Here is a 25,259-nt window from a genome sequence, read left to right on the forward strand (position 1 = left end):
AATTGGGTGGCCAGTATGATTAACTCCTACTACGTATTAATGCAACAAATAATGCAAATGGTAAGAATATTTATATGGCTGAGTATTCCAAATGAAATTGCCACAGGTTAGTTCTTGACAAAAGTTTTACATGAGATCCAACGTGACACATCAACTAAGGGCATATTTAAATTACTGCCACTACAGTGGCACAGCTGTGGTGCTATATTTGTGCTGCTGTAGCATCATCGTGTAGGTGCTTCCTGCCATTGACAGAAGGGGTTTTTCCTTTGGTATATTTAATTCATCTTTTTGAGAGGCAGTAGCTAGGTCAACAGAAGAATTCTTCTGGAAACCTAGTTATGATCCAGGGGTGAGGTCCAGCTAACTATGGCACTCAGCATGCAAAATATTTCGCATCCCTGAGCCACCTAGCTAGGTCGCTCTAACATCATCTTCATGTAGACCAGGCCTTAGTGTTAGAGGTTGAACACTGATTAGTTGTTATGCTATTTTTAATTGTAACTTTTTTTAAATGCTTGTATGGCCATCACATTTCATTATATTCATGATATTGTTAGCCATCTAAGATGTTTACTACTAACTTATCTAACGTCAACCTAGAATAATCATTTAGCTGACTACTGTGTGACTGATAACAGGTAGTCAGGAAGTGCCAAAAGGGAACCTCAGTGCAGTGGAGTTTTACTCATGGTTGTTAAAATCATGTCATCCTACTTGTTTTTCCTCCACAGCTTAACATGTATGAAGTACTAGTGCTGACCCTTCATGTTCTAGAAAGAACAAGCTGGGGGAGGGGGTATGATTGCGAGATTAGAGGGGAGGTGTAAAAGCTCCACGGTGGAAGGAAAATAGACAAGAAGATGCATAGGCTGAATGGGGAGGTTTTAAAACTAGCAGTGTCTGTTTTGGCTGAGCATGTGCCCTCATGCGAGTGCTTAAAGGGCAGGGCATCTGCAACTGTCCCCAAGTTCCTGCTGGCTGGAATCTAGCTGGTCCACCCTGCTAGATTTTTACCTCAAGCTAAATGTCTCCAAATTCTTCTCAGAATCTTGAGAACAAAGTTTTTTATTTTGGCACCTTAGTCTGTACTAGTGCTTGTCAGATTGAAAGCTGCTGATCCAGACCCCTTTGTCCTATCCTAGACCACAGGAGACTTAACACACATATGGTATCTCAGGTTTAGAATGGCATCGCTTTAGGCTCATGACTGGTTCATGGCTCTCAACTTGCATGGTGTCTACAGTACTTCCATGTCTCCATCCGCCTGGCCCACAAGAAGTACCTCAGGTTCACAATAGGACCCAATGACTGTCAACGCTGGGTTCCGCCCTTCGCAGTCTCTGTGGCGCAGTCTCTTCATGAATCTGGTTTTGGAATCTCTGGGGGTGGGGGAAGTACCTGGCTATAGCAGTGGCACATCTAAGAGGGAATCCACTTCTACTGTATCTAGATGACTGGCAAATCAGAGGCAGGTACTCCTCATCCAAACATCATATTAATAAACAAGTTATGGTCCTGACCAGAATCCTGCAGGAACTTGACTGGTGGCGGCACCCACTGGATGTGAGAAAAGAGGTACTTTTTTTGGTCTCTCCCTGACAATGACACAGGTCACAGATGTCTCAGGGACAGTCTGGTCCACTCACCTTAATCACTTTCAGATGCAAGACTCATGGTCTCAAGATCTTAAGCTCTTCATATATATCTTGAAATTGAGAGCCACTAGGTTAGCTTATATGGCTTTCCTACCTGTCCTGTCTGAAACCCTGCAGTGCAGATTGTGACGGACAACACATTGGCATTGCATAATTTAAATAAGAAACAGAGGCACTTGATCATCATCTTGTTTTCTTTGTCTGGAAGCAATTGAGTTTTGGGAATGGTGCCATCATAATGGAGTGACATTATGCTAGCTCTACATCTTCCAGGAATCAGCAATGGCCTGACAGACTTGGAGCTGGAACAGCTGTGAGTATTCACTACAGAAATCTATCCTAGACCTGATATTCCACCATAGATCTGTTTGCCATGACCAGTTCTGCTTCAGTGAACGTGTGAGCACTGACTTTTGTTCAGATGCCTTTTTGTTTGGTGATCTCAAGGACTGCTGCATGCCTTCCCCAGGATAATATCCAAGGTCAAAATTGCTTCAGCCAATATGATGTGCTGTCAGATCTCCACAGATGTTCAGCCAGCCCTTCTGTACATCTTTCTATCTGTTTGAAAATGCTGTTGCAAAACTAGGGTCAAATATTGCCCATACGCCCACAGTGGTTGCACCTAATGGCATGGATGTCAGCTGGATGAGTAGAACTGACAGGGATTGCCCCCTAGAGCAGGGTGGGCAAACTCTTTGGCCCATGGGCCACATCTGGATATGGAAATTGTGTGGCGGGGCCATGAATGCTCATGAAATTTGGATTGGGGTGCAGGATGGGGTGAGGGCTCTGGCCGGGGGTGCGGGCTCTGCGGTGGGGCTGGGGATGAGGGGGTTGGGGTATAGGCGAGTACTCCAAACTGGGACAGAAGGGTTTGGAATATGGGAGACAGCTGGGACAGGGTGTTGGGGTGCAGGAGGGGAAGCTCCTGGATGAGCATATCCCCTCTCCATCTCCTACACAGAGGCATGACCAGGCAACTCTGCATGCTGCCCTGTCCACAGGTGCTGCCCTGAAGCTCCCATTGGCTGCAGTTCCTGGTCAATGGGAGCTGCAGGGGTAGCGCTTGGGGTGGGGGTAGAGGGTGGAGCGTGGATCCCCCTGGCTGTCCCTATACATAAGAGCTGGAATCGGGACATCCTGCTGCTTCTGGGAGCCATGGCACACGGAGCAGCCCCTGACCTTGCTCCGGCTGGAGCGCGGGAGTGGGGCAATCCCCAGATCCCACTCCCCAGCAGGAGTTCAAGGGCCCGGTTAAATCTGCTGGCAGGCCAGATGTGGCCCGCAGGCCATAGTTTGCCTACCTCTGCCCTAGATGCTCAGGAGATTTGTTTTTGCAAAGTTGGACCAGAAGGACTTAAAGTAGAAAAGATTGTTTTGGGCTGCCCATGGGAAGGTGGGGGGATTTGAACCTGGTAGAGGCCCCAGTACCAAAGATTCTGGACTACATATGGCTGCTGAAGCAAGCAGGACTAGCCTGTAGCTCTTAAATCCACCTGCCAATAATATCAGCATGCCACACTCCCATATAGTCGCATTCAGCTTTTTTGCAACCAACAGTATTGAGATTTCTCATGGTTCTCCTTCATACCTGCTCTCTGGTTAGAGATCAGGCACCTGTGGGACTTCAGCATCATTCTATAGCTCATAGAGCTGCCATCAAATCATCATTAGAATGCCCGTTATGCCACCTCACCATCAAGATGGTCTTCCTTCTGGCCATCACATCGGTAAGCTGTAGGTCTCCTATGATTGAACCACCATAAATACCTTTTCATGTAGACATGGTGGTGATGAAACCACACCAAGTTGGTTCTTAAAGTGGTCTCTGAATTGCACCTGAAACCAGTCTATTGCCTTATCAGTCTTCTTCCTGAAGCTACACTTCTCGCCAGGAGAAAAACATCCTTCTCTGGATGTGTCCAGGGCCCTGCTTTACCTCATCAGAACAAAGTCTTTCTAAGTCTCCTTTCCTCTTCATGGCCTTATCTGGCATATTGAAAAGGTCATGCCTTTTTTCCTCAGAGGATCTTGAAGTGGATCACAGAGTAATGACTGTTCGAAATACATGGCTGGCATGTCTCTCCCTTCAAAGGTCAAGGGACACTCCACCAGGGCAGAGGCAACCTCTTCGGCCTCCTTCAGAAATGTGCTGATCTCTGAGATCTGTATGGCAGCCACGGGGAGCAACCCACTGGCCTTTTGTTATGGATTATTCATAAGGCCGTGAGTTTGTCACAGAAGTCACCCCTGACCTCTGCAACGGCTGGTGCAGCTGGTCTGGGGGCTGCCTTTACAGCCCTCGGCTCCTAGGTGGAGACATGGCCAGGGAGCTCTGTGTGCTGCCTCTGTCTACAGGCACCGCCCACTCAGGGCACAGGCAGCGCGCAGAGCTGCATGGCCGTGCCTCTGTCTAGGAGCTGGGGTGGGGGATGTCACCGCTTCCAGGCAGCCCATCAAGGTAAGCGCAGCCCAGAGCCCTCACCCCTTCTAGCACTCCAACCCGCAGCCCAGAACCCCCTCCAAAACCCAAACTTGTGCTGCTGCTGGGAGGGGGTGCTGTTGCCCAAGACTCTCAGCTTGCCAGCACTGACATTCCTCCAGCACCAGGGGGGGCCCAGGCCGCACGCTGCTGCCCATTCCAAACACCAGTGGGGATTCTGGGCCACCCTCCCAATACCTGCGCACCCCTGGGCCGCTGCCTCTCCCCCAAGCATCCGAGATTTAGTCAGGGGTACATAGTACAAGTCATGGACAGGTCACAGGCCATGCATTCACTTGGTTATGCCTGGGCAGATGCCAATTTCAGAAGAATGGTACTCCAACCTAGTTGATATAGCCAAGATTCCTTGCCCACAGTCCAAGGCAGATTCTGCTTTGCAGTCACCTAGTGTGGGATCCACACTGACAAGTAATTGGAGAGGAGAGTTTCTTATCTATATTAACTATGGGTCTTCAAGGTAGCCAGTGTGGATCCCATGTTCTGCCCTCCATGCCTGTTTTTCAAAGGCCTCAGTTACCTGAGCTTTGAATTGCAAATGAACTGAGGGACGGTTGTGGCCTCCCAGTCCTTACTGCTCTCATACAGGATTACAAGGAACCACAAGATGCATGTGTGGCCCCACTGGACTCTGCTAATAAAACAAAAAAGCACTGTGCTTGAGTCATATGCATGCTTAATGGGATCTACCCTGACTACAGCATCTCAAAGAACCCCATTAACTCTATAGCCTAAGTAACCATTCATTGTTAGTTTCCTGTCATGTTCTGTGGCAAATCAAAATATATATTACCAGAATGTACTTTAGTAGCCTACACACTACGTTATTTTAAAAAATCTTCACGGTTAATAACTAGTGAGAGTGGGTGTTGTTAAAGAATACTTTCAGGAATATTTCCCAGATACCTAGATACCTGGGCTCTGTTAGTGTTTGGACAAATTCTTCCCACCCTTGAATTTCTGGGGGGAAGAAATGTAGAGATTCAATAGTTAGAAATATCTAATGTTCTCAAACATAGTTTCATCTTGAAGTAACTAGTAGTGAAACTGTTTAATTAGACTTCATGAAATATTAATATACAAATAACAATGTTTTCTGACACCTCACATGCCAACACTTTATTTGGCTCTTACGGTTCCTTAGTCCTTCACCACAAAGAAATTTATTTTCTTTACCCTACTGCTTCCTCACGTGCTTCATTTAAGGGGCTACTCCTCAAGAACTGGTTGGGTAGAAGCGGTACACTGGTTTTCCAAAAGAATATGCCCAAAATATTTTTCATGCTGTCTGGTCAAACCACCACTGTTGCATATTTAGCATGATACGATAAGCAAGGGTTCATTTAAACTAGATGCTTAGTCTTGACAGCGACTTAAATTTCAGTTCCTTGAGCAATGCCAGTAAAATGATGGATCTGTTGAATGAGCAATGAGTCAGATAATGGAACCTAGATCTTGTAATTTTGAGTTCTTTGGTTACTTGTAGATTTGCAAGGATTAGTCTTTTGTTGGTAAACATCAGTTTCACCATATGTACACAAACTGATGAAAAAATATTTCCATTGATAGAAATGTACATGTAGGTAAAGTAAGAAAAATGCTGCTTGAGAACTTAGAGAATTTAAGGATATTTAATTTTGTGTATTTTGATATTTAATGTTGACAACTTGTGTGTTAATGGTTTATAATGCTTTAATTTTATGAGTCTCAACATTTATCATTGTCTGATCCTCATAAATTTGCAAAATTGTGAATGTAAATAGATAATAAATTAGGAAAAAAGCTTTAAAAATAAACACTGAAATTGATCAAAATTATTTTTAAAAAAATTATTCTCCCTAGCCTATTTACTTGGATCTGCCATAGCGCTATATGAATATCTGGGATATACAGAGTCATTCCACATGTAGAACACCTTCTCAATGTAGGCTCCAAAATTTACTTTCTGTATTTGCCATACATTACTCTAGTAATGTTTTAAAGTTTCACTTTCAGTTCTAACTGTAGTTTCTCTAGCTACCTGCAAAACCTCTTGAGTGAGATCTTGAATACTTTACTTGTGTGCTCCCTTTATGCTGAGTAAAAGGGCTAATGTGGCATAAATGTGCATTAAAACCCCTAGTCCTGCCTGGGGAAAATCTTCCTCACAGCAGGTACTGAGGTAATGGCAGTAAGGGTGCCTCACTGGACCCGCTTGCGAAGCCCTAGTTCAGTGGTGCATGTGCCTGGGCAGGTCTGCAGTGCTGTGGAGACTGCAGGCATTCCTGGGACTCTGCTGTAACTTAAAAAGGCCACAGGGCTCTCTGAGTTAGGCTGGAGATTGCTCCATCCTCCAGAGTAGCCCAGGGTTTGGAGAGTGTGAAGATTACTTAAAACTACCCTAGCATATACCCCAACCTCTTCATTTCTCTGGGGTGTGCATTCTGTGCCTCCTCTTATGGGCACAACACTACATCTCACCCCTTGGCTTTAGCGCTAAATCTAACATGTTCAAGGTGGTACCTCCCACAAATTGCACAATTTCGTGTGTGTGTGTGTGGTACTCTAGGGCTAACAATGGGATTTAAAAAACTAACAAAAAACCTCCATTTGTACTCAGGGACTTTAAGGCCAGAAGGCACCATCATGATCATCTAGTCCAGGGATGGGCAAACTTTTTTCGCCTGAGGGCTACATCGGGGTTGCAAAACTATATGGAGGGCTGGGTAGGGAAGGCTGTGCCTCCCCAAACAGCCGGGCCCCCTTCCCCCTATCTGTCCTCTCCCACTTCCCGACCAACCCCCCAAAACCTCCGCCCCATCCAACTGCTTCCAATCCCCTCTGCTCCTTGTCCCCTGACTGCCCCAACCCCTATCCACAACCCCGTCCCTTGACAGGCCCCCTAGGACTCCCATGTTCTATCCAGCCCCTCCCCTGCCTCTGGCCGCCGCCGCCACCCCCCCCCCCAGCCTCCCCCCCTCCATCCAACTGCCCGTGGGACTCCCTGCCCCCTTACCATGCAAGAGCCAGCTGTGCTGCGTGGCAGAAGCGGCGGCCCAGAGCACTGCTGCGCGTTGCGATGAGGCTCGGGGGGAGGGGCCGGGGACTAGTCTCCCTGGCCAGGAGCTCAGGCCAGGCAGAATGGTCCCGTGGGCCATAGTTTGCCCACCTCTGATCTAGTCTGACCACCTGCACGTTGCAGTCCCTAGAACCTCACCCACCTACTCCTGTAGTAGATCCATAACCTCTTGCTGAGTTTCTGAAGTCCTCAAATCATGATGTAAAGACTCCAAGTTGCAGAAAATCCACCATTTGCACTACTTTAAACCTGCAAGTGACCTGTGCCCCATGCTGCAAAAGAGAGTTGAAAAATCCTAGTCTGTGCCCCTCTGACCTGGGGGGAAATTCCTTCCCAACTCAAATAGGTCTCTCAGTTAGACCCAGAGCATGTGCACAAGGCCCAGCCAGCCAGACACATGTGAAAGAATTCTCTGTAGTATCTGGGAGCCCTCCCCAGCTAGTGTCCCATTTCTGGCCGTTGAGAATATTTGCTACTAGCAGTCGCGGATCAGCTACATGTCATAGTAGGCAGTCTCATCATCCCATCCCCTCCATAAACTTACCAAGCTCTGTTTTGAAGCCAATTAGTTTTTTTGCCCCCACTGCTCCCATTAGAAGGCTGGTCCAGAACATCACTTCTCTGATGGTTGAAACCTTTTGTCTAATTTCAAGCCTAAACTTGTTGATGGCCAGTTTATGTCCATTGTTCTTGTGCCAACGTTGGTGCTTCACTTAACTCCTTTCCCTCCCTGGTATTTATCTCTTTGGTGTATTTGTAGAGAACAATCCTATCTCCTCTCAGCCTTCCTTGGTTAGGCTACACTAGCCAAGCTCTTTGAGCCTTCTCTCCAGAAGGAAGGTTTTCCATTCTTCTGATCATCCTAAGTAGCCCTTCTCTCCACCTGTTCCGGTTTGAGTTCATCTTTCTTACACACGGGAGACCAGAATTGTACATAGTATTTCAGATGAGGTTCTGCCCCTCCCACAAAAATATTCTCATTTACATTCCGGTCCTTTTTTAAAAATGAAGGATGTGATGTATACAATGACTTGCTCATTATTATTTTTTTTTATGAAACACCGGTTTACTAAGACAGAGGTATTTAATAATAGCTGTAAAATTTGAAGCCATCCCTGTCCTGCAGATTTTCACCCCTCATCAGCTTTCTACCCATCCGGCTGGATAAAGGAACTTTCAAGCATGATGGAATAAAGTGACTTAAGTCCTGCTAACATAGAAAAGCAATTGTGATGTGACCTCCTTTTTTAAAAAATTGCTAAGATGAAATGTTATAACAGATGGGAACCTGAAAATCCATTTGTACTGGAATTGGGAATCTTTTTAATCAAATGGAAAAAATAAATTAGCTGCAGCAGTGGCAAAAAGAGGTGGTGCATTGTTGGAAACCAACCTGAATGCGTCTCGAGGTGGATCAATGTAAATTGTGCTTACAGCTGTTTTCTACTGGAAAATCTACAGTAGAAACAGTTGTAGCTGTTCTTCTTGCCATTGTTCTACAAAATGAAGTTGCTTATGAATTCTTGAACTATTTTAACAGTCACTTTTATAGCATCTGTATCTTTGTTTTCTCTGCAGCTTACCAAGGTGACCAGTAAAGTTCTCTCTGAGGAGCCAAAAAGCAGACAGCTCATGACTTCTGATCAGGACACTAAAGTTGTGGCTGAACCGCAGGTGCAGCAAGTACAAGAAGTTAAAGACGGTTCTCATCTAGTAAGTATTATAGTAAAAAAATAATTTCGCTTAGTTACCTAGTGTAGTCTTTGTTTTGTATATTAAACAAATATGCACTTTTGTTTGGCAGTCTTTAATACAAATTGTAGCCCAAAACGTTCTAATACAGGATGTGGGCGGTACATGGCACCACCACCAAAAATCCTGAGAAATAGCTGTCTAGGTGGCCGTGTTTCCACAACTCCTGGAAATTCACCTTCATGGTACAAAGTTGTTGCTCAGTCTTGGAGTAGTATGCTTCTTTAGTTAACATGTTATGCACTTACTAGTATGCTAAAGCCAGTTGGAGAGGAGGGTTTTTTTTAAAAAAAAAAAAAATACAAAAAACAATTAAAATTAAGTTGCCAACCCTGAAGTCAGTCAAAAGAAAGTGCTAGACTCTCACATGAGGAGAAATTTTACCGGAATAAATCCTGGCATGGATATTTTTAGCTTGAAAGTGTGTTAACTTGTGTAAAATGGTATTTTGCATAGTCAAAGCACTCTGGCAGACTGCACAAAATACATGTTGCAGTGCAGGATCTAATAAATTGCATTATGGGGTTCATGTGGCTTTTGGCAAAATGCATGGTAAATGCAACTTGTGTACAGATTTATAGTGATAGTAGCAAATGTTCCAAAAAACTTAGACATTTGGGTTTGAAATTTTTTTTATTAACCAAATGCAAAATTTGACTTCTTGCATAAATAGTACTTAAATGATTTAAGAGACTAAAATGTAAGTGCTTTGCCTTTAAGGAAAATGTTGCCTTTGGGACTGGGTAGGGGGTAAGTGGGGTAGGGAGGGGGAGCTGCACTTGGGGCAGGGGTAGGAGCAGGGAGCTGTCAATACCTCTAGACTGAGTGGTCTCAGAGTGCTCCTCCAGGCTCCACCAGCAGCTGCTACCCCCCACCCCTGGGGCTGGTAACAGAGCGGGGATGGGAAGCGCTCCCTTCCCACCCTCTGGTGAGGTTGGCCTAGGCCTGCCGCACCCTTCCCCACGTTTGGGGACCACTGCACTAGGGGCTTGAGGTGCACTTATATTCAGCACAATGTGTTATCTGATTGATCTTCTCTTAACACTTAAAACATGCTTTGCTAGAGCATATAACAAACAGATCACTAGACCGCTTTAAACTAGTGCACTCTGCTTTTCTCACTTCCACTAATTAAACACATGTATTCTCCAGGTTGTCCTAAAACATGGGCATAAGTAGAGATTGGGGACCTTATTTCTTTTTGGTTGAGTCACTTTGTTGCCTCAATTCTGTTCTGCCTCAAACTCAAATGTAGATGTTTCTCTTCTCTTTAAAATCACAGACCGGAATATACTGAGCCAAATTTAGAGTGACATTATTTCAGATGTGCAGAGTTTTTGTTCTATGCTAAAGTTGCCTCTCCTCAGAATATCTGACTCTAGGGAACAGTCAAAATACCAGTAACTTTCAGTGCTACATCTGGATCTAATAGGTACATCAGTTGTTGCTCTAAAGAAAAGGGTGTCCGCTCATTTGCATTAGTCTCCCACTCTGAGAAGCCAGTCACTATACTTTTTGTCTAATGCTAGTTCTTCTAAAATAAAGTGTCCTTAATTAAAACACGTAATGCAAATTTAGAGCCAAATCTCAAATTTCTGCTCTTCCGTATCTGTTTAGAAATGGGATTAACCATCTTCGATAACTTTAGAGAAAACAGATTTCATTTAATGTCTAAACTCTGGTAAAGGAGCTTCTGAAGGCAAACAGTTAACATGAGGTTTGGAAGACTTGAAATGCTATTCATAGCATGAGACCTGAAGATTAAGCATATTCTGTAGTTTTCAGGAGTAGTAAGCTTTTCTTCCTATGAAGTGTCATTATTTTTCAAGCTTTTCATGAACTATACTAGTATCGTGGTTCTTAGGGTACTGCTCGTGTAGAGCACCTTTGTCAGTGACATAGTATATTGAACTGTGCTTCTGAAGGGCTTTCTTTAAAAGCCATATATTCCCTCTCATACAAAATGTCTGAATGTTTTATTAGTAATTACTTGGTGCTTCCTGTACAGAATCTGGGAATGGTGTCTGTAGATTCATGAGCAAAGCTTGTTACTTCAGTAGAATTCAAGAAACATATAAAGAAATAGGTCATCTAATTTGTAAAACTTTTTATGTAGATGCTTCAAAGAATAATTCCAGCTGAGGTCCTGGCTAAAACATTAACAAGAAAGCACTTTAGATTTTTTTATGAAAATCACTCTTTTTTTCCAGTTTATTTGAATTGAATTACTTTTTAAAGGTTATAAGGCTATATTTCTGTAAAGTGGTGCAGAAAGGTGTAGATTACTTCTCTGGACCTCTGTGCACTGGGGGTATTCATCACAACGTGTTACTGCTTGTGGAGGCCCTACCAGAAACCCTGAGAGCACAAGAGCCCAGCTCCCAGGAGCTTATTGGGAATGCGCTGAAACGTATTCTCTAGCCATCCTGGCTGTGCCCCTCAAATGAAGGTTAGGTGTCTGCTTTCTGCCAGTTCATTCTCCCCTTCACAGAATGTCTGTTGGGAGGCTTTTGGAATAGCTGTAGACCTTGGAAAACGTAACTCCTTAGGTACTGGTCTGGAGCCTGGAATGAACCTATGAACCCACAGAAGCGTGTGTTTTGGGTTTTTTGTTTTGTTTTTTTTTTTTATTTCTGTAAAGGATTAGCGTCTCTCAATAAAATATAGTGACAATCTTCCTCTGCAAACCTAGATCAATATCCCAAAGTCCTTTGCTGTGTGGCTGAGCAGTGTATATTATGGGATAGTTTTCGCTGTGAATTGTGGGATGCGAAGTGGAAGTTAGGAGGATTCAGATTTTAAACCCCCATGTTCTGGTGTTTCATGTCATGCTTCCTTTTTGGATGAGCATTTTTGCCGTTTTTGAATTGCTTCCTGCCAGCATGGACCCTGAAATGCACTATGCTGCTATGGTGGCAAGTGAGAGTATGCAGGGACTGCCTGGGCTGTATTACAGTGCACACAGCCACACGTTCGGCTTTGGTCTTCACCCACCTTACCACCAAGCAGAAGGAAGGAACATTTTAACTGTCTGAGTAGTTGCCGGAAGGTGATCGTGTGCATTTGTCTATTTTGAAAGACAGATGCTGCTGCTTATGGAATCATTTTGGATGCAGCAGAAAGAGTCCCAATTATCATAGCTGTGTTCTGCATAATATTTGAGACCAAGGGGGGAAGGCCTTATCAATGCGTGGAGCCGAGGTGCAGAGACTTGCTTGGCAGTTCGAGCAGCCAGCAGGGCATCCTGTAGAGAATACTAGCACGCAGGAGAATACTTTTAGGGATACCTATTGCTCATATTTTGAATCTCCTGGTTGGATGTGTGTCTGTGTATCCAGCTGCTACTCCGTGGTGGGGCAAACTGGGATAAATTTTGATCAGTTCAGTACATTTAAGGCTGGTGGAGGTGGGATATTGGCTATATACGTCTGTAAAACTTTGAATTATTTTAGCTTTATTTAAAGAATTTTGTGTTCCATTAGTGATGAGTGAGAATGGACCAACATGGATTTTAAATCATTTTTATTATGGAACAGTAACAAAGCCAAAAACTTTGCAAATAAAAAAGGTATTTATTATTTAAATACATTTTCCAAAACATTCTGACCAGCAAAAAGCAAACCTTTTAAATAAAACAATGTGAACCAAACTAAAAGTGCAACAATGTAAACAGAGTAAAAATAACAAGTTTGCAGGGGGAAGAGGCTTAAAGTTAGTGTGTCTAGGTTTTACCACTTGTACACAGTCGTTCTGGTGCCAAGGTTCAAAAGTTCTGGACTTCTGGAACCAGTGTTCCTGGTGAGCGGATGTTGGACCTGAGAGGGGAGTGGCCTCTCCAACAAGTGCTGCGTGGATATGGCATTGATGAATTGCTGCTGGTGTCCATAACCTGTATTGTGGCCTAGCAGGATCATGTTTTGTAGGAGAGCATTCTGGTTCAGGATTGCATTCATGAGTTGCTTCTGTGTATTCCTGTCTTTTTTGTCAATGCTTTCCTTAGCCACTGTGATACTTTCCTTGATCACTGCCACAGTCTCCTGGGAGAGCTGAATTTCTTTCTTCCTCTATCAGCCAGTGTGGTCTTCGTTTAGGGCTCTGCCATGAATTCGTTGAACATTTTGTCCTGAATCTTCCTTTTTTTGCTCCTTCCTTCTGGTTGGCCAGCCCCTCAACAGTAGCTAGAGGCCCTGTCCTTGATGGTTTGGCTGTTGCAGGTGCTGTGGTTGTGGGAGTATTGAAAGTGGGGAGGGGACACCCAGTTGCTTATTGTTCATAATTCAGACTGGCCATGGTAGCATTTTCATTTATTATGCCTATATGACTTTACCTCCTTAAGACACTTGCCATCTTGGGGAAGCTCAGAGATGGTAAGTGGCCTGCATGTGAGGAGGTGCTGCGTGCAGTAGGATTTCTGTATGCTATATGTTTCCTGCTGTGCTTCAGTAGGATGTGGGGGTGGGGTGGGATGGGATGAGTTGAGTTGGAATTATGTTCCAATTTTGGTTTTGCAGTTTTGTTTTAGGCCCTCTGGTGTTGGAGGGATCGGAGATGCATTCAAGGCTGAGCAGAGAGTAATCCCCTGTGGATCCCCATTAGGCTGTCCACACTCTTGATGATGCACTGAGGCAGGTGACCAGGAAGCAGAGAACAGTATTGCTTAAAAAAGGAAAGGGCAGACCAGTGAGGTATTCTGTGAAGTTATTCACCAGAGTGGGCCACCTCAGAAGTACTGCAGGAGAGGAAAGGACTTGCAAGCTAAACTGGGAGGGGAGGGAAGCATGGGTATGCTATACTAGGGACAGATGGGTGTGCAGCTATTCCCTATGGTGTGCAAACTAAAATTGAACAATTCCTCCGTCTTAAATTCTGTTATCTCCCCTGCAAACATGGAGAGAGTGCAGATGGGGTCTTGCTGTGATTGTTAGTGGACTATGTATGTTACAGGGCATTGAAACCTCATCAGGGAACAGTACTGTTTGTACCTTTTTCTGGGCATGTAATGTCCATTTATACCTTACGTAAACTCGGAACACTAACCACATTTATTTTCCTGTAACCACCGTCTCAAAAAACAGTTGCATTTTGCAATAATAAATTGTTTTCATTAATCAAATGTGCTGGGGGGTGGGGTAGAGGCCGTGGCTGCACCATGCAGCTAGCCGCCATTTTGGGCTGGTGAATGGGTGGCATTTTCTAGGTAGGGCAGATGAGGAAAGGAGAAATTAAGATGGACAAGTGACCTCTGTGGCACGGTCCTGAAGACTGTTGATAGCTGTGGCTTGCATGAGGACTGTCACCTGGGCGGAGCAGCCGCCAATTTGGGTACACGTATGGGGTGGCCAACAGGTCAGCATGGACAGAGGGAGGCAGGGGCTAGCTTCTGGCTCACATCTGTCTAAAATGGCTGTGGCCGTGGGGCACCCAGAATAGAAGGCAGAAGGCGTTGTATAGCATGACAATAAATTGTAAAGATAGGTACTTGTTGAAATTCCCTCCAGGGAATCGGACTCTTTGTTTGCAACCTGGCTTTCTAACTGGAACTGAGCCTCTGCTGATGCAGAGCAGGAATCGGTATATGTTGCAGCAGGGCATGACTGCAGCTGACTTTCCAGCTGGCTAGCATTAGGTTTGGGGTCCCAAAAAGATCCTGACTCTCTCAGGAATCAGCACTTCTCCAGCATCCTCCAGTGGGTCTTGCTGGTCATCTCTGGTGGTGGGGAGAGCAGGTTCCACATGGTGTCTTGGATGAGTTGTGCTATAATTGTGTAGGATCCTGTCCAGTTCGTCATAAAATGGGCAGGTCACCTGTCCTCTACCAGATTGTCATTGTCCCTCATTTCAGTGTGCATTCTCTTTCTTTTTCCTTCATTGGTCGTTGTCCCAGTGTTGAGTCCAAAATGTCTTTATTCTAGTGGCCAGCCACAAGAGTGTCCTGCACCAATACTTTTCTCCAGATGGCGATGGAAATCCAGGGTCTCAGTATGGCTCCAAGAATAATGATACAGTGGGATCCAGGAGAAAATGAGAATATTTTATCTCTGCTCCAACTGTAGAGGGGGAAGGGATTGTCCTGGGAACTTGACCCCAGAGCAGGAGGATGACACACAAGTGAACAGACAAGTCAGTAATGGGCAACCTGCAGAGCACTGTGGGATAGCCTTTAGAAGCATGGAGGCAGATGCATGCACGTGAACAATAGACTGCACTAATTAAGTTGTAGGAATCCCAGTCCACTTGGCAAGAGGACTCCAGAGTTCCTCAAGTGAGGAGTTTGTGTGCAGTGATGGAATGAATCATGTATACAGCCATTTTCAAACAGGATTAACTTGGTTTGATCCACTTTAAAACTCCTATGTAAACAAGCGCTAAGTGAGGCAGAGGGATTTCTTCAATCTTGTATCTAGGAAACCTCAGTGAATGGACACCATACAACATTTAATGACCAATCAAACTACTTACTGTGTTAGGCTCTTTGAAATAGCTTGGAAACGGTGGAAACCCCATTGTTGGATACTATTAAAATTAGACAAAGCACCTGCAAACTGGCTGTAAGAAACAATCCTACTTTGGCAGAAAACTGAATAAAACTGAACTTTTGCCATCTTTAATGTCAGCAGCTTGGAGAAACTCCCATATCTAAATTTTGTTTTTAAAACATCAGTATACTTTTTAATGAGGATAATAAAATGGCAGTGGTGGAGTCAAGTGATTCTTAGTTTTAGTAGATCTGGGATCCTTATTGTCCAGCCCTGAAGTTTTCTTTAAGTTCCTCTTGTACTAAACTACTATCAGTTCTCGGTATGTCATTTTTTTGGTTTTGTAGTATTTCTATCTGTCATAGTAAGTGGGCCATATTATTCCCATTTTACGGATGAGGAACTGAGGCACAGTAAGAGTAGGTGACATGCCCAAGGTCATAAGCTGAGACAACTGTGAATTGAATTCTCATCTCCTAAGTCATAATTTCATTCTTCAACCGCAAAAGAGGCTGCCTTTGATAGTGGGGTTTTTTTTCCCCCAGGTGTTCTAATAGCAGCCCTATGTCAATGCATTTTACCATTCCTAATTTGATTATTCTGTTACTCACTGTAGAGAAGATCCTTAACTTGGGCACAGTTTGTCTGGTTCATCTACTGCTCACGTAATCAGAGTGGTAGCCATGTTAGTCTGTATCAGCAAAAACAATGAGGAGTACTTGTGGCACCTTACACACTAGCAAAGTTATTTGGGCATAAGCTTTCGTCGGCTAAAACCCACTTCATCAGATGCATGGAGTGGAAAATACAGTAGGAAGAGATATATAAATTGTACATGAAAAGATGGGAGTTGCCTTACCAATTCTAATGAGAATTGAATTGTCTCTTCAGTGTAGATGAGCATTTTGAGTGAGGATTTCTTAGCAGGGAAAAAAAATCTCTGTAAAATCTGAAATTTTATTAAGTAGAAAATTAAAGAAACAAAGTACAATATGTTCTCTTTAGCAACTTAAGACTAAACATGGGAAAGAACTAAACTAGCAACTTGTCAATAAAGTTTATTTTTCATGTTTTTTTTCTCCATCCTGCCTTAGAATCACCAGAACATACATAAAGAAAATGGTATGGTAAAGCCATAGTAAGTGTTGTCTTGGCCACAGAATTTCCCATTTTGTTTTCCTGTTAATGTAAATAGTAGAATTGCTTGCCTGTGAGAGCACTAAATGAAAACTTTCAGATCCAGTAGGCATGCTCTAGTTTTAATGGCACTTTGTTACTCTGTTGTAGCAAGCTTTCTCTTCACATTTTGTTAACATGTCTGTGACGTGTCATTCCATATTCTTTATGAAAATATGCTTATGATATGAATGACATCATTGAGATATGCAAGATGGCTCATGTGAGAGATCCTTGGAAAGGTTATGACTTACTGAATGTGATTATCCTATTTTTATGCCTGTATCATTTCTGTATCTGAAATTGGGAATATTGACTATGTATCTGTACTTCAACTATGCTACTTTGGGTGACACCCACGGCTAATACTTCAGGTACAACAATGGAAAAGCCAGACAGGACGGGTGGCCCATCCGTGAAGACAATGAGCTGTGAAAAGCTTGGCCTTCCTGTGAACTCTCTCTACTGCCACTGACTCGTGGACACTGTGATGCTACAGAGTCAGGTGGTCTTGTCATCTGATACTAAACATTACCTGGGACTTGATGTAACTTTCCACTGTAAGGGAAAGCGGGGGGTGGTGGTCAAGTTTGGGAAACAAAGGATTCCCACCTTATGTAAATCCTATTTAAGGGTGTGGAGGAAGGCAAACAGGACTCCTCCTCTCCCTGGCCTGTCTGCCCAAGAGGAGAAAGTGCAAAAGGGAAGGCAAGGGGGGAGTCCAGGCTGAGATGGGGGTCCAGTCTGTAAAGGAATATACCTGGAACTCTGAACCACACAAACTTTGCGAACTGCCTGCAACAATATCTAGGGTGAGAAATACTATTTGTAACCAATGTCTTTAGTGAAACTAGCTTAGTTTGCATGTTTTGATTTCATTTGCTTAGTAATCTGCTTTATTCTGCTTGTTCCCCCTGTACCACTTAAAATCTGCCTTTTATAGTTAATAAAATTTGTTTTGTTTATTATTAAACCCAATTTCTGTAAATTTCTAACCCGGGGACGGTGTAAGAAATGTCTCTCCACATTGAGGGCGGGGGCAAATTTCATAATGTATGTTTGGGTCTGAACTCCAAGGGAGGTGGACATCTGAGTGCTAGGGCAAGTCCCTTAAGATCAGTCTTCCCAGAGCTGATCTGCAGCTTGGTGTGGCCCTGCCTGTGTGTCAGAGAAGGTTTTTAAGAGCCTGGCTCAGCAAGACAGGCTAAAGGGGGCCCATGCTGGCAGAACAGGTAGACTCAGTGGTATCTCAGCACATCAGGTGGCTTCCCAATGGGTCCAACCTGTCACAGGGTGTGTTTAGTAAAAGACTTAAACTATTTTGTATGGGTCTTAGGTATATCTGATAACCATCTTTATGAACTGTTACAAAACGAAACAGTGGTTGGGTTTAGCATGTGGGTGCTGGATAGTGTTTGCCTGTGACGTACAGGAGGTCAGACTAGATGATCTGGTGGTCTCTTCTGGTCTTAAACTCTGACTCTATTAACTGCTCTGACATGCTGATCTTACAAATGTTTGGATCATTCACACATGTCATATATTCAATGAAATGTATTCTAAATGGGGAGGAGAGACCACCAGTTCTCTTTTCCAGGAAATGTAGGGGAAAAATGACTCATAATTAAATCTGAGTCAAGTTAGACACAAGCATGTTGAACTCTGTCCCAGGAGAGAATTTGGGGGCGGGGGGAGCGGGTAAAAGGGCGGGGGGCAGCAGATAGTAGCAATGATGCATCAGACTTACTATGCTTAAGAACAGTTCAGCTATAGGGACTTGTGACATGGTTCACAGATTTGGTAACTTGGGCCAAAATAGTGTGTCTTTGTTTCTGTGGCGTCTCAAGGCAAATTTCTTAGAGATTATGCATTCTTTCTAATGGTGAGAGGCTTAGTGTTGAACAGAGTTTCTTCTGAAAATTGACCAGTTTAACTCTTTAGCATGTGCCTGTCTGAAGTTAGAGAGTTGGCTGTCTGTGTGACTTAATGTATTTTAGTCTTTGGTCTCATTTGAGGTATTTCCCAATTTCCCAAATTCAGTTTCTTTTGTTCTGTGGGCAGAACAAATCTTAAGACTAATACAGTGACATACAAAAAATCAGTTGCAAAATTTTCTCTGTAGCAACTATCTTCAAACAAATACACATTGTGTACAAAATAGGGATGGGAGACATCAGATATGAAATCACTTAAAACAAAATATCACACACTTTGCAGAAAGAGAAGGAAACTTGGGACTTTGGACAGCTGATGAACATTGATTTTGGCCTATAAGTCCTTGCTGCAACCACCTCGCAGTGCTGCTCCCCGAGATAAAAAGAAATCAAACTGGACAAAGATGTGATGTTGCTCAATCCAGACTGGCATCTTCAGCGTTGGTCTTTATTCCAACTGTATCTCTGTAGGGGAAGATTCTTGCTCAGGGATTGCAAATTGATGCCTATCCAATTTCTGTGCTTACACACTAGTTAATGCAAGGACCAGATCACTTGATACTTAGGTCACGAAAGCTTATGCTCAGATAAATTTGTTAGTCTCTAAGGTGCCACAAGTACTCCTTTTCTTTTTGCGAATACAGACTAACCCGGCTGCTACTCTGAAACATGTCATTATTCTTCTAGGAATACTTTCTCCTACAATGGCTCACCTGCAAATTCTTGAAATATCTTTTTTAAAAGGCCATCTGCATGCTCAATTCTTATAGTAAGATATCTCTCCCCCAGTACTAACATAAGCTCCTGATGAACTTTGGAATAATTAAGACTTGTTATGATATCCTTTTGTACCTTTCCTACCTTGTCTCTTCTATAGGATGTCTTCAGATAGTGTGGTTAAATCTTACCAGTTCCATAACAGTAAAGGAGCAGGGGTATGTTCTCATGTTTCCTACATTGGAAACCTGCATGTTGCAGTTTTTCCTTGTAAATTTGTTACTAATAAATAGCATATTACAAAGGGATCGAAATGTTTAGTTTTTGGAAATGACTGTTTTTACTTTCTTGTATTGTCTTTTTCTTGAAAGCAGTCCATGTCTCCAGGTGTTTGTAGGTCTTATACATTTTTTCGGCAGTGGCCAGCATCTCACTGGTGAGTCATCTTCTCTTTAGAGTTCTGAAGATTAGAGCTTTCATGTTCGTCGCAGTCTGGGAGTGCAAGCTCAGTAGTGGGAATCTGGTAGAAAACATTTTACTAAAGTAAAAGGATTATAGGTAATTCTCCCCACTGACAGTCTTTCCAAAAGAGTTTACTCCTTGTTTGGCACGCATTAAATTTAATGGAAAATAGAGGAGAAATTAATAGCAAGGTATTTGCACAAAGATCTAGTGCAACACCTGGAAGACTGTTGTACAACTTTGTACCCCATAGTACACTAAGTAGACTGGAAAAACTTAGAATCTTCTCTACCTTTGCCACAAAGATAGTGAAATATCTCAGGCAATAGTAAGGTGGGGAAGTTATAAAGAAGAATTTAAAAAAAAAGTAGTAATCTGAACTGTATAAAATTGGGAATAGACAAAGTAGAGATAGCTGAGCAATCTGAGAATGTGATGGTGGGTTTGTTTAAACTGAAGCATTGTGTGTTTAATACAATTTTGGAAACTTCTTTCAGAACTTGAAAACTGTTTGCCCGACCAAGCAAACAAGTAAGAATCTTTCCTAGACGAGTGTCAACTTAAGCAGCATGTGTTCTTTAAATAATCTTTTCTTTTCTTTTTTAAGCACTCAGGTTCCAAGTTTCTATGGTTGCACAGAGAATCTTCTAAACCTGAACTAAGTGTGAAACAATACAGGGTCATCTTCCTGAGTCTGCAGGCATGGGACCATCACCTGTGCTGCTGTTCAGAACTTGTTAGGCAGCAGCAGAGTAAAAGTTAATTGCGGCATTTTAACTGACAAGACTTGACTTACAGTCTCCTAGGTGGCCGTGAAACTTCTGAGTAGGTCGGTTTCATGCTGATGGTTCTTGGGAAAGCTGTGAGCAACAGCAGAATAAGACTGTCTGTTTTCCAAGTAAAACTGAAAAGATGCTGGGAGATGGGTAACTTGGTTAGACTCTCACTACCGCTTATGGAGAATCTTGGAATTTATGAAACGGATGACAGGAATAGACACTGTTCCTTCCAGTATCAGAGGAATTTTTGTGGTAACAGTGGACAAACATTTCACATTAGTCTTGCATACTAGCCACAGGCTATAAAAGACTGGCGTTCCCTAGGCTGTGCCAAGAGTATTTTGGTTGTAAGCCAAACCCAGATGATGGGAGGTTGGTTCTGTTTATCATCCCTGGAAAACGGGACCTGGAACACTTAGTCCTGGTAAATGTGTCAAGCCTTGTGGAAAGGATGAATGGGAGAGTGGGCGGATGGAAGAACACCTAGCTGTGGATGGGAAGTAGGGGAATTACTGTTGGGGTAAAATAGAAAAGAGAAGTAGAATAGGTGAGCAAGTGAGGTGGGTTGTTTGGTTTGTTTGTGGTTTTTTTTGTTTTTGTCGGCAAAAATGGCGTGGACAAATGGAGGAGGAGGTAGAACTACCATGTAAGTAAAGAGCTGGAGAGAGAAGAGGAAATACACACTGAAAACAGTGCAGGAAAGATATTCTCTTGTAGGAAAGAAGAGTAAAGTGAAGCCCAAGAAAGGAAAGCAAGAGACCATTTAAAATAAGTAAACCTACTCCTTTAAAATGCAGAGGAGCGGTGACCTCGGCATTTTTGCTTTATGATAAGGACAACTAAGCTTGGTCAGAATTTGAAAGCCCTGAAAAAAGGAAGTAAAAATTATGTAGATAAAACTACAACAGATATTTAGATATGTTGCAGGGCTTTCTGTTTTAGAAAGTTAATGCATTTAATAGAGCACTTAGAGTGAACTAAAATAACAATGAAGTACCTAAGCATGCTGCGGTATTGGTTCATTAAAGCTGTTTCCCTTTAAACCTGCAAGCGCGTCAGATGTACTGGAGCTGTAAAAGGGGGAATAACAAGTTGCCTGAATAATTTTGCTATATTTACAGCTACTTTTGGACAAGCTATTGTTTTGTATTGATATATTAATTTAAAAAAAAATTGTTTGGAGGAGAGGGATTTGGATAGCTTATGACTCTTCACTACAAGAGTTGTGACCTAAATTCACTTTTTCTAAAAAGTAGTATCTTAGTCTATATTCACTTTTATAGAACCACTGTTGGGGTATAGTCATGTGCACAACCGCTTCAGTAATACTTTTTCCTGTGTTCTTTAAATCTGAATCAAACTTGCGTGTAGCTCTGCTTTAGCTATTGATGGTCATATCTGCAACTTCAAGGAAACTAGGTTTAGGGCATGCTTGCACTTTGGTAAAGTCATAGTTAAACTAAAAAGAAAAGGAGTACTTGTGGCACCTTAGAGACTAATGAATTTATTTGAGCATAAGCTTTCGTGAGCTACTTCAAAGTAAGCTGTAGCTCACAAAAGCTTATGCTCAAATAAATGAGCTGTAGCTCACGAAAGCTTATGCTCAAATAAATTGGTTAGTCTCTGAGGTGCCACAAGTACTCCTTTTCTTTCTGCGGATACAGACTAACGTGGTTGCTACTCTAAAACCTGTCATAGTTAAAGTAGTTTGGTTTAAGACAACTTTGCTCAGGAAATGTAGCAATTAAATGCTCACAGATCTTAAAATATTAGCGAAGTCTGCTATGTTTTGGTTTGGAAAACTTTGACTTAGCTACTACAGGACATATAATGAAACATTAAAATATTGCTCTGTAATTGGGATTTGGACTTTGAGTGGCAATGGCATATGAGCTCCCTGCACGGTTTTAAATGTACTATTTTTGGCATCTGGGTGTTGGCTTGTCTTTTCAGAAGCAGTAGAAAGTTAGTTAGATGTGCAAGAAGGCGATTTGCAATGTGAGCTCTCCGGTAGTACAGCTGCTTAAACATGGGTTGCTGCTTCAGTAAAGAACTAACTACCAGCAAAAATAATGAAAAAACTGGCCTGTTACAAAAATCTGTGGAAGAGGAGGCACCAGAAAACAGGATAAGTAAAACTTTACCTTCAATTTTAGAAACTGTGGAAAGTAAGGAGCTGCACGCAGTAGAAAAGACAGCTAACGGGACAGCTGCTTTAGTCAGCATTGAGTGCATTCATACCGATAATTGCATGGAGTCAAATCCTAAACATGGGTTCTGGGGTAGGAAAACAAAGTATCCTTCATACAAAAGTGTGGACAACACTGACCATGAGCAAGTCACTAAAAGGAAGTATAACAGACCTTTTAACTTTTTTCTTTCATTTAGTCATATCCTAAAGGTCTTTAACAGATATGAACATTTGGAAAAGAGTAAAGAAAAGGAAGACTGGGATGGCAGTGAAAGAATAATTGAAAATACCAATAGGAATACTCAGTGTACAAATAATACAGAAGTCTCTCAATGTAATAGTCCTAACGGAAACAAATATATTACAGCCAGAGAGCCATGTTGCTCATTGGACTGTATTCCTCCTTCATGGGAACCAGTGGCTCTAGGTCAAAGCTCCCAGGAAGAAACTTTGTTAAATATGAGTTATCTGGAATATTACCCAGTTAAATGTGAATATTCACGAACACAGAATGAAACAGTGGAGAATGTTCAAGACAACAGTCGTGACAGCTATAGAAAGTTTTCAGATACATTACACAGGCAAACAGCAGTTCCAGCTTTTACCTATATTGATATAGACCATAGGCAACGTAGAAGAGATAAGGAGTTTTATAGTATTTGTATTGTAGATGCTGAAGATCTGAAAGTGGATGAAGAGATGCCAGCTACCGAGCATGGAGCAATGGCAGCAGACATAGATAATTCAGCTGTCACAGTTGAAGGAATGTGCAATGTGGTATGCCCTCGAGACACTAGGAAAGAATTTCCAATCCTGCGGTCAGTACAAGTAGAAGCAGAGTTTAATACACAAAAAGAATTGTCTGTAGGTGAAGAGGAGCATAGGTCAAACCTGCAAAAAAATGAAACAAAGGAGTATTATCATATGGACGTCCAGTCATCTTATACAGGCTTACTGGATAGCAGCTGTCAGACATATAGGCTAAATATGGACTCTCTAGCAACAGATGGTTTAAGAGCACTAGTATATTATGAAGAGTTTCGTGAAAATAGAATTCAAAGATTGGATATACTAGATAGTAGTGTCAGTTTGAATGAATCAATTAATAAAAACAATGAGTCTGTAAAATTTGTGAATGCTCTTAGAGAAGAACAATATTGTCCTTATTCAAAAGGTGTGAAACATGTTGACAGCTCCACTTCTGACATCTTCTTGGCTTTAAATCCTAAAGAATATAATTTAGGAAAGACTGAGAGAAACTGTAACACTGAGACCACACCATTTCATTTAAGTGAACGTTTACTGAAAACTGAAAAGGAAGCAAAGACTAAACAAAAATTAGATACTACAAGTAACTTACATTTTCGCTTAAAATTTCAGAAAACAGACAGTGATTCCTTTTCAGCGACTCAAGATCTGGAAAACCTTAGCCAAGAGGATTCCCTATTAAAGCCAGAAAGTAAACTAAATTCTAATGAGAAGACAAACACATTTCAGACAATGTACTGTGAATTTAGAAAAGAGGCCCCTTTTACTTCTTGTGAATGTGACAGCAAATTGGAACAGCTCCTGGAAGATAAAGAGAAATACACAGATGAAATTTTGTGTAGTTTGGAAAATGTTTTGGGTGCAAACGTGATTAAAGTGCCCTCAACATTAAAGAGTGTTTTAGATTTTCAAACTGATATGAAAGGCAGCACTGAAACAAAAATACTGTCAAATGTTTTAAGTCCTAATACCATAAAAGATGACAATCATGTGAGCATCATTGGGCAAACTCCCTCATATCAAGCAGATAACATTCCTGTGGAAACTGGTTGTCTGAGAAGGACTTCATTAAGGGTAAGAAATCATACTTTAGCATCTTGCAAACCACATAACATAAGTACACATGAAATAATCCAAAAGGAAAACAGTCTAGAATGTCAGCTTTCACCAGCACTGCCAGAAAATAAAGGTAAATTATATGACTATTCCAGTTCATTTAACAAAAACAGTATTTCCTCTGTATCTTTGCTGGCATATTCAAATGTGAATAAAATGGACTTGAATTATAAACAAGATGAACTATGGGATAAATGTTCATTTCATGCAGTGGAAAATGAATTGAGTGCTGGAACTGACCCTGCCAGATTAACAAGTGGTGGTGTAGAAATGGTGAAACAACCAAAACTAGAAATGCTTCAACGGGGGACCATTAATAATGAAACAGAAAATAGTGAGCCAGATTTTGAAGTTACCATTTTTGATCATGACAGTAATACACTAAGTCTCAATGGAGACTTAATACATAATCAGAATGTTTTCTCAGTTATGCATGATAGACCTGTAACTTTGGAAGACTGTACAGATGATAGATTAAAAATGAGGAACAGTTTCAGAAATCATCAAAGAGCTAGTAATCCTATATTTGGATCTCCTAGCTATCTGTCTCCATCAAGCCAAAGATCCTATTCAGATGTTCTTCAGAAACCAGTGGGAAAGTGTGATGTGACAGATAACTGTGACTATACAGAATTAGACCCAGTTTACGTTAAAAGGTCTACTGAACCT

The 25,259-nt window shown here is 42.3% G+C and overlaps 1 protein-coding gene across 1 annotated transcript in view; it reads left to right on the plus strand.

The window, feature by feature from the left end:
• The window catches only part of LARP4B (La ribonucleoprotein 4B), a 106,538-nt gene that overhangs the window by 35,978 nt on the left and 45,301 nt on the right, over positions 1 to 25,259 (plus strand). The window contains exon 2 of the mRNA XM_084620258.1: positions 8,798 to 8,932. Coding sequence (XP_084476384.1) covers positions 8,852 to 8,932 — 81 coding nt within the window. The 5' untranslated portion in view covers positions 8,798 to 8,851. The remainder of the gene's footprint in view (positions 1 to 8,797; positions 8,933 to 25,259) is intronic.

Source organism: Lepidochelys olivacea (assembly GCF_965140295.1).
Source record: "Lepidochelys olivacea isolate rLepOli2 genome assembly, chromosome: 2".
Lineage (NCBI taxonomy): Eukaryota > Metazoa > Chordata > Testudines > Cheloniidae > Lepidochelys > Lepidochelys olivacea.